The sequence below is a fragment of the Mustela lutreola genome, chromosome 14 (assembly GCF_030435805.1).
Source record: "Mustela lutreola isolate mMusLut2 chromosome 14, mMusLut2.pri, whole genome shotgun sequence".
Taxonomy (NCBI): Eukaryota; Metazoa; Chordata; class Mammalia; order Carnivora; family Mustelidae; genus Mustela; species Mustela lutreola.
In genome coordinates, this window is record NC_081303.1 from 47,646,085 (window position 1) to 47,660,726 (window position 14,642).

Genomic DNA, 14,642 nt, shown 5'->3' on the forward strand with positions numbered 1-14,642 from the left:
ACCTCCCAAGTCTCACTCTGGCTTCTTCTTATAAATAGTTGGGGATTTAGTTCTCAGAAATTGGGTATACTGTGTGGTCACACAGCTTCCTGATGTCTTGGAGCCTGTTTCCAGTTTAGATGCTAAAGCATTGCCCTTCCTTTCCTAGAGCAAGAAGTCCTAAGTATCTCTTTGGGATATAATCTTAGGCTTCCAATTCCATAAACTCTGCCTGCAAGTAAAAATAATCACCCCTAAATCCCATGTCTTAAAACCAGCCTATTATAGATATTTCTCCACTTTCAGAGGACAAAGTCAGCTTCTGTGTACAGAGCTCTTATCCATTAAGTGGTAAGTAATTTGGGGAAATTTGGTTACTAACTCACCAGGCACATATATTCTGGACAAATAGAGAAATGATCCAGTATTCAAGTCTGACTTTTAAGAACCACACTGTGCTAGAGAAGCAATGAGGATTTTTTCCTATGTAGTCACAAGCTAGTCCATCCTTCCCACTAGCTAGCCCACACCCTTGGCCCTCTGGCTGCCCGCAGGCTCCCTTGGCTATTCAAGTTCTGTGGAATGGCTGGACCTGAAATATGGGGAGCAGACTGTGTGAGAGAAGTCTGGGAGGGGTGGCCAGTCCTAGCCAAGAACTACGTTAGTGTTGGTGCTTTTCCCAGAGGGGAGGAGTGTTCCCTGCCCTGTGCATTGCCATGTGTCAGCAGAGACACAAACAGAACAGTGTTCAGTTGAGCTGGCCTCACAGTCCTTCTTTTCATCCTACAGAGGAGAAAGGGTGCACCAGAGTGTCCCTAAGACTGTGGTTTCAGGGGTAGGAAGTGGGCAAGAAAATAGAAAGAGGAATCTGTTGCTATTCTTACAGCCCTAGATGGGGGGTTTGATGAATTAGCACTCAAGAAGCTGATTTGTTAAAAGGAATGCTATAGTGTCACAATACAGGCACTCCCACCCAAATAACAAGACTAAGCTGGATAAATAACAAAAATAACTTAGAAGACAAACCATTAAATATCTAAGAATGCCAAGTATTCAAATTGAACTAAATTCCAGAAAGGAACAAGCCCTTTCTAGGAGAGAAAAAATGCATGGCTGTTGTCATTCTAGAGGCCCAGCAGCAAGAGGAGTATACATACCTACCATAGGCGAGAATAAGGAGAAAGTAGCTCAGCTTCATACAGAACTTTTGGAGGCTACATGTTGGCTGGGACACTAAATCCCAGAGCAAATGTTGTACCCACCCACTCCTCATTCTTTCCCATGAGGACTTTGCTTAATACACACAGTGGCAGCAAGTCAATAGCAGAGGGCAGGGCAGAGAGATGAGAACAATATCCCCATCCCTACCCAGTGCACAGAGAGCATTCATTGAGTACCTATGAGTAACACACTACAGAAAAATTTGAGAGCAAGGCAGGAGGATAGAAATAGACCCCTTCGAAGCACAATGGCCCTTCACTGAGTATATAGAAGCAGCCCACCAAGAGTAAAGAGAACTCCACAAGCAGCCCCCAAAGCTGGTGCCTGGGCTATAAAGCATAGAGAGAGATATCTGGAGTCTCACTATGGTCAGATCCCAGGCACTACTGAGACAATCTTGGTCCTACCCTCAAAATATTTGAAACCAGTGATGCACTGACTTTAACCAAAGAGACTACAAAGCCCACACCTAGCTCTGCTACAGATGAGACCGACTCGGCTCTGAACCCTAACAGCCTGACAGAAGGGGTGCGTCCTTTTCTAGGTATATGTATTGCTGTTCTCTGTTTATATACATCTGGCATATGATAAAGAGGCAGGAAATATAACTGAGAGAAAAAATAGTCAATAGAAGTAGGCCTGCAGATGACCCAGATGTTGGAATTAACAAACAATATTGTAAAATGCTTTCTATAAAAATAGTCAATAGAAGTAGGCCTGCAGATGACCCAGATGTTGGAATTAACAAACAATATTGTAAAATGCTTTCTATAAATATTTTTAAGGCTCTATTAGAAAAGGTAGATTATGTTCTTGAGTAGTAGATGGAGAATTTGAGCAGAGAACTGGAATTTCTTAAAAAAAAAAAAAAAGAGAGAGAGAATGTTTATAAATTCCCTCTGAAACAGGATTTCTTAGAAACAAACTACTGATCATTCTTGGAGAATATGTAAGAAGCAGTTCAAAGTCTTAACCCCTTCCCTGAGTTTATGCATTCCTACTTTCTCAGAAGCCAGGAGTTCAAGTCTGCAAGTATGTCCAAGCCCACTATGTACAAGACACTGTATGAGAGGTACATAGTGGTACATAGGAGACTCCGTCGTACACCTCAGGGAAATACAGTCTAGTGTACAAAAAAGAATGAGATTTCTTCTGACAAGGAAGATCATAGAAAGCATCGTAGAAAATTTGGTTTGATCTGGGCATTGAAGAAAGAGCTAGGGAGAAACCCGTGGAAAGTAGGTAGGGTTTATTGACATTGACTTGACATTGACTTTGACTTGACTTGACATTGTTATCAAGTCCCGTAATATTGCCAGGACTCAGAATCTTCAGCAGGACACAGATGATTGCACAGTGACGATAAGATAGTCCTGTACTTCCAAAAAGAAATTAGGTGAGACAACTCGTCACCTAATGGGAACCCTAGAGGACATAAGAATTTGGAGCAGAGTGGGACTAGGCAAAAGGAGATGAGTATTGTGTTTTTCTGTATCCTAACAGGGCAAAGTCATATTTCTGGGTTTTGTTGGAAAATTAAATCACTCCTTTCTCTGAATCCTCTTATGTATGTTGTCTATACTTCATATATGATATTCATTTCATGTATGTCTTCCACCCTTGGATTGTGAGCTCGTTCTGATAGTCACTCATTTTAAATGCCCATGCAACTGAGATTGTCACGTATTGTCAATACTAGGAGTCCAGTGAAAGTTTGCCCAATTGAAATTTAATTTAACCCTCGGCAGAGTCCATAGGACTTAAATTCAGATAGTCTGGCTACAACATCTGTGCTCTTAGTCGTCACCCTATGCTAATGATGGCTTGTGGGTAATCTTGAGCAGTGGGCCTTAGAATTTTGATTTTAGGATTATCAGCAGTGAGGAGCTAATGAAGGTTTGGTGGGTAAGTGCTACACTTTTGGGTGATTAGGCTTGATTATATTCAGTGTGTGTTGGAAGGAGGGAGAATTTACAGACAGGGGTGTTCTGTAAGAAGGCTTTTGCAGCGGTTGGAGTGAGAGGATATTAGCTGTGAACCAGAGCAGAAGCAGGAGAAATGTGGAGGAAAAAGAGATTTGAGAGGCAAGTAGTTACACAATTACAGACTTCTTGAGAGGGAAGTAAAGAAAAAAGAGTTAAAGCCATACTGAAGTTATTGATAAGGTGACGGGGCAGGAGGGGTACAGGGGGGAACTGTGATACTTTTCAGGGAAACAGGAAATGAGAAGTTTGAGATTTGGAGGGAGGATTAAAAGATATGAGGCGATCAGTAAACAAGAAAATGAATATCCTGCTGAAAAAAATCTTTAATTTACTACCATAACCTGTTTTCTAGTCCTTTAGAAATATCCCTTGACAAGAGTCATTTTCATCATCTTGTTTATCTGACTTAATCTCTCATATGTTTATTCTGACTTATTTTCTGTTCTGTTCCGAGAATGGATAAAAATGGTAAAGTGTCATATTCCTCCAACAGCCTTCCCATATTGAACACTTCCACACCATGCAAAGTAAATGGTATAAACGTACAAGAGAACATTTCTTTTTTACATCTTTTGCATTGGTGGTGGTGGTCTGGATTTACAAGTAGGCTGGATTACAAACGAATATTAACTTTCTCTGCATTTGGTTTTTCTCCTAAATTTAGACCTAGCTTGTTGCTACCCAACCCTCTTTTCTGCCCCCTGAGATCTATGTGAAAAAAAGATTTAACGAGAAACAGGAGATCGCAAAACCCAGCTTAGAGTGACCCGAGAGAGTTTCTTTGTGCCAAAGAACGGATGCAGTAGCCTTGGTGAGCTCTGAGCCCTGCCCTCCTCTTTGTTTATTGTTTGGGTGCCATATTTATTTATTTACTTTTTAAAGATTTTATTTATTTATCTAAGAGGGAGAAGCAGACTCCCCGCTGAGCAGGGAGCCCGGTGCGGGGCTCATTCCTGGGACCTGGAGTTCACGAGGAACCAGAGCCAAGGGCAGATGCTCAACTAACTAAGCCTCCCAGGCACCCTTGGTGCCATATTTAAGCTGCTTGTCTTTCTCCTTCTAATCTTGAATGACCAGGCAGTTACCCTGTAGTAAGTCTGGCTCATTAGCTGATAGTCTGCAAATTCTTCTAGAGACTTTCCGTTATTAGCCCTTAGGCAGTCGTGTTTCGATTGGGACAGCGTCCATTCAGCCTCTTTTCTGCCAGGCTCTTGATTCTTCAAAACATCATCCAGATTGTTCCTTCTGGTTCTTCCTGATCTGATGGCAGAACTGCAAAGTGAATGTGTCTTCTCCTTACTCTACTCAAAATCTCCCCATCAGAATGTCTAATCCGAAAGATCAGGCTCGGTTAAGTGTCATTCCGAGGTGTTTTCTGGCTGGCAGCACTAGTTTAATGTAGTTCACAACTACCACAAGAGTAAAATGATCATAAAGGGTTTGGGGTTTCTTTTTTCTTTTTTCTTTTCTTAATACATTATTTATTTGTCTTTGCTCTGTCAAACCCAAAGCCAGACACTTTCCCCAGGCTGCCTGGGGAGGTACAGGAAAAAGAATTTACAAGACAGATAAGATACGGGAGAAGGACCTAAGGGAGGTAGAGATGACTCCTTCCCGTGGCAAAGAGGCTGAGAAAGGCCACTACCAGGGGAAAGAGCTGCAGGGCCTCAAAGAGGACAGAGTCCAGAATGGCGTAGGAGAACAGCTTTTGCTTCAGAGAGGGCTTCTTGGCATAACCCATGATGAGGCTCCCAAACACAGCCCCAGAGCCAGCCACCCCTACCATGGCAGCCCCAGCCCCAATGAACTTGGTTGCTATGTAGATGTTCCTTGGAATGGTGCTGGATAGGAAGCTGCGGGTGGGAATAAGTGAGGTCAGGGCGAGGGGCTGCCAGGCTGCTGAGTTGGGCTCTCATCTGTCAGTGTCTCTGGTGGTTTTATGACTGCCGCAGACAGTGATCTGCTCAACAGTGGAGAGGTGTTCCTGACCAAGAGGGGATGGAGATGAACTTGGCACATGCATCCATTTTCAGGGGACGACAGGCTGTGGCAGGAGAGCTGCTCCCAGTGCAGGGAAGACGGGGGGTGGGGGTTCTTTTTTCTTTAAGTCTTAACACCCCAAGGACAAAGAATAGGAGGGTAAAGAGATCATAGCCACAAATTTGGGGGAAGCCGGCAATCAGAATGGCACATGTGAACCGACTGAACCAATTTAAAGCTGAATCCTAAGCCAGTGGTGGGGAAAGCTGCACAGCCACTGTGTTTGCAGCCCTGAACCCTCAAAAGAGCTTGACAGTTGTGACACCAGGTGCCCTTAGTGGAGGGAAGAGAGGAAACTAAAACAGGAGGATTGGTTTAAAATTTATATAAGAAACACTTAACTCTTTATCCTCTCTTTTGCTACTTCTGGAAAGGCAACTCTAGTCAGGAGTTTGGATGATTCATCTCCAGGAAATCTGAAACCCCCAAGAGAAAAAACTTAAGTGAATAAGTCCAATCACATCTCCCTATACTGAACCCGTAATTGACAAGTCCCATCAAAGTACACAAAGTTTCTGAATAACCTGCCATGGGTGTTCCAGTCTTAACTCTGCACAAATAGCCAAGGATCACCCAACAGCAAAGCAGGGTCTGTCGTCTGAAAGTCTCACCAGTACAAACAGAAAAAAGCTACTTGGAATCAGAAACTGTACAAAGAGATTGTCAATCTGGCCCTCCAAATAAATGAGTGAATGAGTATCTTTGAGAGTTATAGGATTGCATCCTTGAGGGAAATGACAATATACTATTTTTTTTAAAGATTTTATTTATTTACTTGACAGAGATCACAAGTAGGCAGAGAGGCAAGCAGAGAGAGAGGAAGGGAAGCAGGCTCCCCGCTGAGCAGAGAGCCCGATGTGGGGCTCAATCCCAGCACCCTGGGATCATGACCTGAGCCGAAGGCAGAGGTTTAACCCACTGAGCCACCCAGGTGCCCCAAACAATATACTATTTTTAAAGTACCCTTAAAATTTTAAATATGATAGCAGAAATGAAAATTGTAATGGAGGCAACTGAAGGTAAAAATTATGGCCAGTGCCCCAAAAGTGGAGTTCAAAAATAAATGGATGGAGGGGCGCCTGGGTGGCTCTGCCACTTATGGGTTAACACTCTGCCTTCGGCTCAGGTCATAATCTCAGGAACCGAGCCCCGCATCGGGCTCTCTGCTTGGCGGGGAGCCTGCTTCCCTTCCTCTCTCTCTGCTTGCTCTCTGAATGCCTACTTGTGATCTCTGTCAAGTAAATAAATAAAATCTTAAATAAATAAATGGAGGTAGTGCTGAACAATAAGGAAGACAGAGTATCAGCCTCGAAATCTATCATCTGAATAATAGACCTTCTAGAAGAGAGAACTGAAAAATGGAGAGGAGAAAGTCATCAAAGAAATAATGCCTGAAAACTTCTAGATGAAAAGGACCCAGGAAGGTATCCAACTCAACGGATAAAAAATCAGCCTACACCAAGGCATGTCATTAATGATACTTTAGAATACCAGGAAAGATGCTAAAACTTTCCAGAGAGAAAGAAACATGTCACACATTAGGGACAAGGAATCAGAATGGCAACAGGAGAGGCCAGACAACGGAGCGATGCCTTTACATTCTCAGAGGAGATTACTTTCAGTTTAGAATTCTGTGGCTAGCCAAAATTTCACATGTAAAAAAACAGAGCAAAGACATTTTATAGTGTGTCAGATCTTACCAAGTTTGCTTCTCCCCAAGGTTGTTCTTTCAAAAACCTCCTAGAAGAGAGGTACTTCTCTGAAACGAGAAAGTAAACCAGCAAAGAGGGTGACTGAGGTTCTAACTGAAGAGCCTGGTAAAGAGAACCTAGGTGATGACGTGTGGTCCTGTAATGTCAGCTATTCGGTAGGTCCAGAGAGCAAACAGTAGGAACGCAGAAGCATCAGAATATTCTCGAAGGAAGCACAAGAAACCGTTAATAGTGGTTTCTTTAAAAGTAAAAGTGGGAGGGCAGAAAGGGGGCATTTTTCCTTTTTCCCATTGTAGTTTCATGTAATGTTTGAGTCTTAACTATAGCATCCATTATTTTCCTAATATTTGTCTTAGAGAAGGAAAATGGGCTCCTTCCTGGGGAGCGTCTCCAGTGGAAGAGCTTAACCGTTGGGTAAGGACAACAGAATTTTTCTTTAGTCCAGAATCTGCAAAGGCATTTTCCTAGGAAATCTTTAAATCTTCTAGCCAATCTTGCCCAAGAATTTTAGGCTGATACCCTCTCACTTTAGGGAAAGAGTCTGTGAGTTGGGAGAAATGTCTTTTGGCGGAGGAGGACTGAAACCCTTTCTGAGAAGATGCACTCCCCTCCCTTACTTCACTGTGAGGCTTTCCATAAATGTAGGGCAAAGGAAAGGTTTCCTTTAGACTGGTGGACTGCAGCAGTCCTTGCTTTTTTTTTTTTTTTTTCCAAGAGCCCTTTCATAAGACTTTGCTCCACTCCAAGACCTTCATTACCAATAATTAATCTCAGATGGAAGGCTCAATGCTACAGGCTTATTCTGTCTTTGACCCAAGAGAACATGTTGTGAATAGTTTGTTTGTTTGCTTGCCAGAGATCTTATCTTGATCCAGAAGAGCTGATAGGATCATAAAGCCAATTGATCTTTCCTCCTCAGTGTTCTTTCTCTACAAAATGGGGGCTGTGATATCTTAGCCCAAGATATATGCGGGATTAATTTATGTCATGGGTGGAGGAAAAAAGAGGTTGCTTGTTTCAGTAAGGGCTGTATTGCTTAGTAATAAAATTGAAATCTCTCTGTAGTGTGTTCTAATCCCCATCCTTTGCTGTTTCTCAATGTATTGGAATTAATCACTCCAGAGCAGCCAAGCCAAATGTCCAAACCACCCACTTTCCTCTTCCCAGCAAATAAATTAAAGGGAGGCCAGCTGAAATCTGGGCCAAGAACTTAGATGGCTTGTATGTCTGACTTTTGTTCCATGATCTGAAACTCAAAATAAATCAAAAAGGAGTAATTTTCCAGACACCGGCTAATTCACAAAAAACATCTTCAGCCTCTTAATCCTTCACACACGCAAAGCCGACAAACAAACCTGTGAGCACAGATGCCGGGGTTTAGAGAATAGATTCCTATAGGCACAAACAAAAGCTCTCCTAGCGTGGTCTTCTGCAGTCCATGTTTGAGTTGTGGGCTCTAAAACTTGAGTGAAATCTAAAGGACATTTTTGGGTCCTGGAGGAAGTAATAGCAACGGTGGAAGGCGTAGAACACAGAACTATTGAAAAAAGGTTCTAGGAGACAGATTTTGAACTCAGAAAATAATGTGAAGAAGAAACTTGCCAACAGCCAATAAGGAGAGGACAAAAGGAAGGTGGTATCAATGGCAGAAGAGGCTATTTAGGTCAGATGGTAAGAATTAACTTTCTAACTGCAAAAGTTGGTAAACACGAAAATGAACAGCCGAGGGAGTGTTGTAGAGTCCAAGGTCCAAAGTGATGGAGGCTGCGTTAATTTCACTTAGTATACAGACCAGGGTTCTTTATAGGAAGACTTGCAGGTACAGACGCTCAACACCAGTCTCTCTCAGATACCACAGATCTGATATTCCAAGCAGTTGGCAGGAAAAGGAAACTGTTCAGCACAAATCTCGGGCTTCTGCTTGGCCACAGCTCCTAAAGTGTGGTTCGTTTATCAGCAGAGCAGTACATGCTGCTTGGAAGCGAAGCCTGATCCCGGGGTCAGGGAATTGTATAAGCGGGGGAGCAATGAGAAACGGCGGGGCCCGTGGGTCCTAGAAAAGATAAATCTTCTTCTGGTCCTTGTTACCAGGTATGAAAAACTTTGGGAAAGTACCTAGAGAACACATCCAGACACGAACAAAGACATGGTACTACCTATAAGGATGGAGACCGTTGATTGGGAGAGGAAATTGTATGATTAGACGGATCCAAGAATTACCTTGTCTTTTATGCTAATCCCTTTCTGTTAAGGAGATGTAACGTCTTCCTTTGCCAGATAAAGACAGAGTCTCTTTTATAAAAGAAGGCTGCAAATCATATTTCAAGTTACTGGCAAACTCGGGTCTAACCTTCAGACTTACTCCTCTTGGCCAGTCTGTATATTGGAATACAGCTGTTCTTCCATCCATATGATAATTTTATTCCTTGCATTGGCTTCTGTTTTAACTGCTAATGTTTATCTCCTGTCCTACAGCTGGGATGAAAGCAGCTCCATCAGCAGTGGGCTCAGCGATGCCTCAGACAACCTCAGCTCAGAAGAGTTCAATGCCAGCTCCTCCCTCAACTCCCTCCCAACCACTCCCACTGCCTCTCGCAGGAACTCTACAATAGTGGTACGTGAGTTCGCAAACACCTAGGCCACCTCCTCAAGATGAACCACGGGCCAGATGCGTGTGCACATACACCCTGCCGCTCCCTGGGATTGGTTCCCTTGTGCCTTTGCCAGGTCCTTTCAGAGCTGGTCCAAAAATACCTGAGGCTACCAAGCGGTCACCTAAGACATTAGCTGTTGTCTTAGGAGCCCCTGTATTTAGCGCCCATGCCAACTTGGAATGATGCGTGTAAGAGCTATTCCAACCAGAGAAGAAAAAAAAAAAAAGCCTTGAGACATATAGGGTATCTTTTCTCCGGCCCCCTAGAGATGTACGTAGAAACCCTGGGTTGACATAACACTCGGGAAAGAGTGGGGCCACCCACCCACCAGAATCTATCCCCTGTGCCTCCTTTTTCCATCCCCGGGTGAGCATCTCACACTGCTTTTTCTCATCTTTTCCTCAGCTCCGCACAGACTCAGAGAAGCGTTCACTGGCTGAAAGTGGGCTGAGCTGGTTTAGTGAGTCAGAGGAGAAGACCCCCAAAAAACTGGAGTACGACAGCGGTAGCCTGAAGATGGAACCTGGGACTTCGAAGTGGCGGAGAGAGCGGCCCGAGAGCTGTGATGATTCATCCAAGATTGGCGAACTGAAAAAGCCTGTGAGCCTGGGACACCCTGGTTCCCTGAAGAAGGGCAAGACCCCGCCAGTGGCTGTCACGTCCCCCATCACTCACACAGCCCAGAGCGCCCTCAAAGTCGCAGGTGAGCCTCGAGGAAAGGAAGGGACAAGGGTGAAGACCTTGTTTCTTGGGTTGCTCCTCTTTTTAAAGGTCCTTAACCCATAGGATGATAGCACACATTTGCAGAGTACTTTAATGGTTATGATCTGGTCTTCACAACAGTCCTGTGGGTTAGGGAAGATGGAGATTACTATCTCTACTCGACAACTTTAGAAATAACAACTCAAAAGGGTAAAGTGGCAGAGCCAAAATCATACAGCTCGGAAGTGGTAGAGGATGGAGTGTGTTATGTTCAGAGACTAGTTTGACCTGCCTTCATACACTTGCCAAGACCATCGGCTGGTGTCCCTGTCTTTACAAGGTGCTTGCTTGACCTCCCAGGGAGGTCCCAAGAAAACAATAGATCAGAATTGTATTGGCCCCAAAGTTGGCCCCTTGCGTAGCTTCTCGCCTTTGTCCACATTTCTCTCCAGTCTCTAGTTACGAGGAGGTATGACCATACTCTATCTGCATCCCCTTCTTTTTTCCTTCCTTGACCAGTTGTTTGATGCACTTCCTTCTTCTTTTTTTTTTTTTTTTAATTTTTTATTAACATATACTGTATTATTAGCCCCAGGGGTACAGGTCTGTGAATTGCCAGGTTTACACACTTCACAGCACTCACCGTAGCACATACCCTCCCCAATGTCCATAACCCAACCCCCCTCTCCATCCCCCTCCTTCCCCCAGCAGCCCTCAGTTTGTTTTGTGAGATTAAGAGTCTCTTATGCTTTGTCTCCCTCCCGATCCCATCTTGTTTCATTTTTTCCTTCCCTACCCCTCAAACCTCCCCCGTTGCCTCTCAAATTCCTCATGTCAGGGAGATCATACGATAATTGTCTTTCTTGGATTGACTGACTTCGCTCAGCACAATACCCTCTAGTTCCATCCACATTGTCGCAAATGGCAAGACTTCGTTTTTCTTTTGATGGCTGCATGGTATTCCATTGTGTATATATACCACATCTTCTTTATCCATTCATCTATTGATGGACATCCAGGTTCTTTCCATAGTTTTGTTGTTGTGGACATTGCTGCTATAAACATTCAGGTGCACGTGCCTCTTCAGATGACTACATTTTTATCTTGAGGGTAAATATCCAGTCGTGATGCACTTCTTTCTTAATAACCTTTGTGGTTGCCTCTGCCATTTGAACCCAAATGGAATATCCTGCTGTAGAAGGAGAAAATAACAAAAAGCAAAACCAACCAACAAAACCCGAGGCCGCTGCTGCCCAGTCTTCTTCCTCTGGCCAGAAATGCCATCAGCTTATGTAGTGCCCACTCACCTGTGTACCAAAGTACATTGACAATGTTCCCTTCTCCCATGGAGGGAAAGAAAAGGATTTGCTGGGATATTGCTGTGATGTTGGCCAGTTTCGGCTACCCTTACTTCCTTTCCTGCCCTCTTGTAGGCAAACCTGAAGGCAAAGCTACCGACAAGGGCAAACTTGCAGTGAAGAACACGGGGCTGCAGCGCTCCTCATCAGACGCCGGCCGGGACCGCCTGAGCGATGCTAAGAAGCCTCCCTCCGGCATTGCCCGCCCCTCCACTTCGGGATCTTTTGGCTATAAGAAGCCGCCTCCTGCCACAGGCACCGCCACCGTCATGCAGACGGGTGGTTCAGCCACTCTGAGCAAGATCCAGAAGTCTTCAGGCATCCCTGTCAAGCCCGTGAACGGACGCAAGACCAGCCTAGATGTGTCCAACAGTGCGGAGCCTGGGTTCCTGGCTCCTGGCGCCCGTTCCAACATCCAGTACCGAAGCCTGCCCCGGCCAGCCAAGTCCAGTTCTATGAGCGTGACCGGTGGCCGGGGTGGACCTCGCCCAGTTAGCAGCAGCATTGACCCCAGCCTCCTCAGCACGAAGCAGGGGGGCCTTACCCCTTCCAGACTAAAGGAACCTTCCAAGGTGGCCAGTGGGCGGACCACTCCAGCCCCTGTCAATCAGACGGATCGGGAAAAAGAGAAAGCCAAAGCCAAGGCAGTGGCCTTGGACTCGGACAACATCTCCCTGAAGAGCATTGGCTCCCCAGAGAGTACTCCTAAGAACCAAGCCAGCCACCCTCCGGCCACCAAGTTGACAGAGCTGCCACCAACCCCTCTCAGGTACCCAAACTGGGCAGCTTCTTCCTCATCTGTCTGCTCTTTATCTTCCATATCTGTGTACTCCTGAGACTAAGCGAGGCATGGCCTGGCCACTGTTTGCCACTGGGCCTTTGCACGGCTTTTCCCCAGCCCCCCACTCCCCTGTATGCCAAGCTGCTTCTCCCCAATCAACCCTTAACCTGTCTTCAGCGCTTGTACTAGTGGTTTTACTATTGTCTACTGACACACATGTATCCATTTGTATGTAAATCGGCCTGTGTCTCCCACGTGCATGTGCCGTCCCCCTCACTAAGAACTTGAAGGACCCCAAGTCACACAAGCAGATTTCCTTCCAACGTATTTCACGACGGCATTGGGATAAGCCTCTGCTTGAACAGCCAGACACAGGGAACTTAGACTTGGAGTACTCTAAGGTCCCATCTGCCTCTTGCTTCGGGAACTCTGTGGTTCTAAATACTTTATTTAATTTTCACTTCCCTCAGGGCCACAGCTAAGAGCTTTGTCAAGCCACCCTCACTAGCCAACCTAGACAAGGTCAACTCCAACAGTCTGGATCTGCCATCATCGAGTGATGCCCACGCTTCCAAGGTCCCAGACCTGCATCCCACAAGTTCAGCAAGCGGGAGCCCTCTTCCTTCTTGCTTCACCCCCAGTCCAGCACCCATTCTCAATATTAACTCAGCCAGCTTCTCCCAGGGCCTGGAGCTGATGAGTGGTTTCAGTGTCCCCAAAGAGACCCGCATGTACCCCAAACTCTCAGGCCTGCACAGGAGCATGGAGTCCCTCCAGATGCCAATGAGCCTGCCCAGTGCCTTCCCCAGCAGTACTCCTGGTCCCACCCCACCTGCCCCTGCCGCTGCACCCCCAGAGGAAGAAACAGAAGAGCTGGCCTGGAGCGGAAGCCCCAGAACTGGGCAGTTGGACAGGTGGGTGGAGAGGGACACCTCAGAGCCTGGGTCTGTCGCTGTGCCTCTGGCTCCTTTCACCATCAGTTAACACGGTCCCGTATTTCATTGTCACATTGTGGCTTTAAACGTTTTTTCACGCACGCGAAGTAATTTCATTTGCTTCACAGCAGCGCCGTGAGGTAAGTAGGTTTTCAGTGACTATATTTATACATCATCGTCATCATTATTATTATTATCACTGTGATGATTGTACATGGGGTGCACTGGTACACAGACATTAAGTGAGGTAGCCGAGATTTCATAATTAGTTTCACCTGTCATCCAAAGCGTTTACTTTTGAGGCCACACTGGCTTCTGTTAGATCACACCTTAATAGGATCTTTTAAATAGCCAGCCACATCCTGATTCCCAACAGAGGAAGACATTAGCATTTCTGTTGAATCTCTCGAGTTGTGAGCCCAGAGCCGGACTACAGTGATCTTCCTATTTTGTTCACAGAGTTAAAGGGGCTCACAGTTTGATGTCCTGTGTTAGCTGTTGTGTCGCACAAACCTATGGTCCCAAACTGGTTTCTAAAATGGACTCACATGCTTTTTTCTCTGTTTTTTTCCTGCATAGTAATCAGCGGGATCGGAACACTCTTCCCAAGAAAGGGCTCAGGTAACCAACCCTTCAATGTGTTTGCCATTCCCCATATCTGGGGCTCCTGGTCTGTATAAAAAAATAAAAAAACTGTGACTTGACCTGTCCTGTGTCCCAGTCATGAATTCAGGGTCCCCTTTAGCTGAGTTATTGGCATGTGGTTCCTGCGTATGTACCTCCTAGCGCCCCATCCAGGCTTGCTGTGACATGTGAGGCGGCCTTATAGCCTGTCTTCTTCCTTGGTGACAGAGGAGAAACAAGTTGGCCTGTGGGACTCCTCCACCTGCCTGTCCCAGCCCATGCTAGCCCAATCCTGATAGAACGTCCTCTGTAATTTTCCTCCTTCCAAGTTGGAGAGAGAATAGGCTACCTTGGAGGCCATTCAGATGGAATGAGCAGGACACCCCAGTCTTCCACAGGACTGTGGCACCGAGTTCTTCAGTGAGGTGAACTCCCGCCCTTGGGAAGGCCACATATGGAGCTGTAAAACTCTGCCCTGAGCTTCTGGGTAGAGGCTCTCCTGGCCCCCTGTCATTTCAGTCCCCACCTCAGGGTATCCCATAGAGATACCTGCCGGTCCTTCGGGACTCTCTTGACGGTGTGGGAGAAGACGTTGAGTCCGCACGTGTCTTCCTCTCTCCTTAGATGGTTCTGTCCGCTCCCCCTTTTCCT

The 14,642-nt window shown here is 45.7% G+C and overlaps 1 protein-coding gene and 1 pseudogene across 8 annotated transcripts in view; one reads left to right on the plus strand and one right to left on the minus strand.

Annotated features, from left to right (window-relative positions):
- Nucleotides 1-14,642, plus strand: part of NAV1 (neuron navigator 1) — a 254,837-nt gene that overhangs the window by 204,558 nt on the left and 35,637 nt on the right. For all 8 annotated transcript variants that reach the window (XM_059146655.1, XM_059146659.1, XM_059146660.1 and 5 more), the window contains 5 exons: nt 9,413-9,551; nt 9,997-10,294; nt 11,727-12,420; nt 12,903-13,346; nt 13,947-13,988. In XM_059146655.1, the coding sequence (XP_059002638.1) occupies nt 9,413-9,551; nt 9,997-10,294; nt 11,727-12,420; nt 12,903-13,346; nt 13,947-13,988 (1,617 nt within the window). The remainder of the gene's footprint in view (nt 1-9,412; nt 9,552-9,996; nt 10,295-11,726; nt 12,421-12,902; nt 13,347-13,946; nt 13,989-14,642) is intronic.
- Nucleotides 4,774-5,236, minus strand: LOC131815190 (ATP synthase F(0) complex subunit C2, mitochondrial-like; annotated as a pseudogene).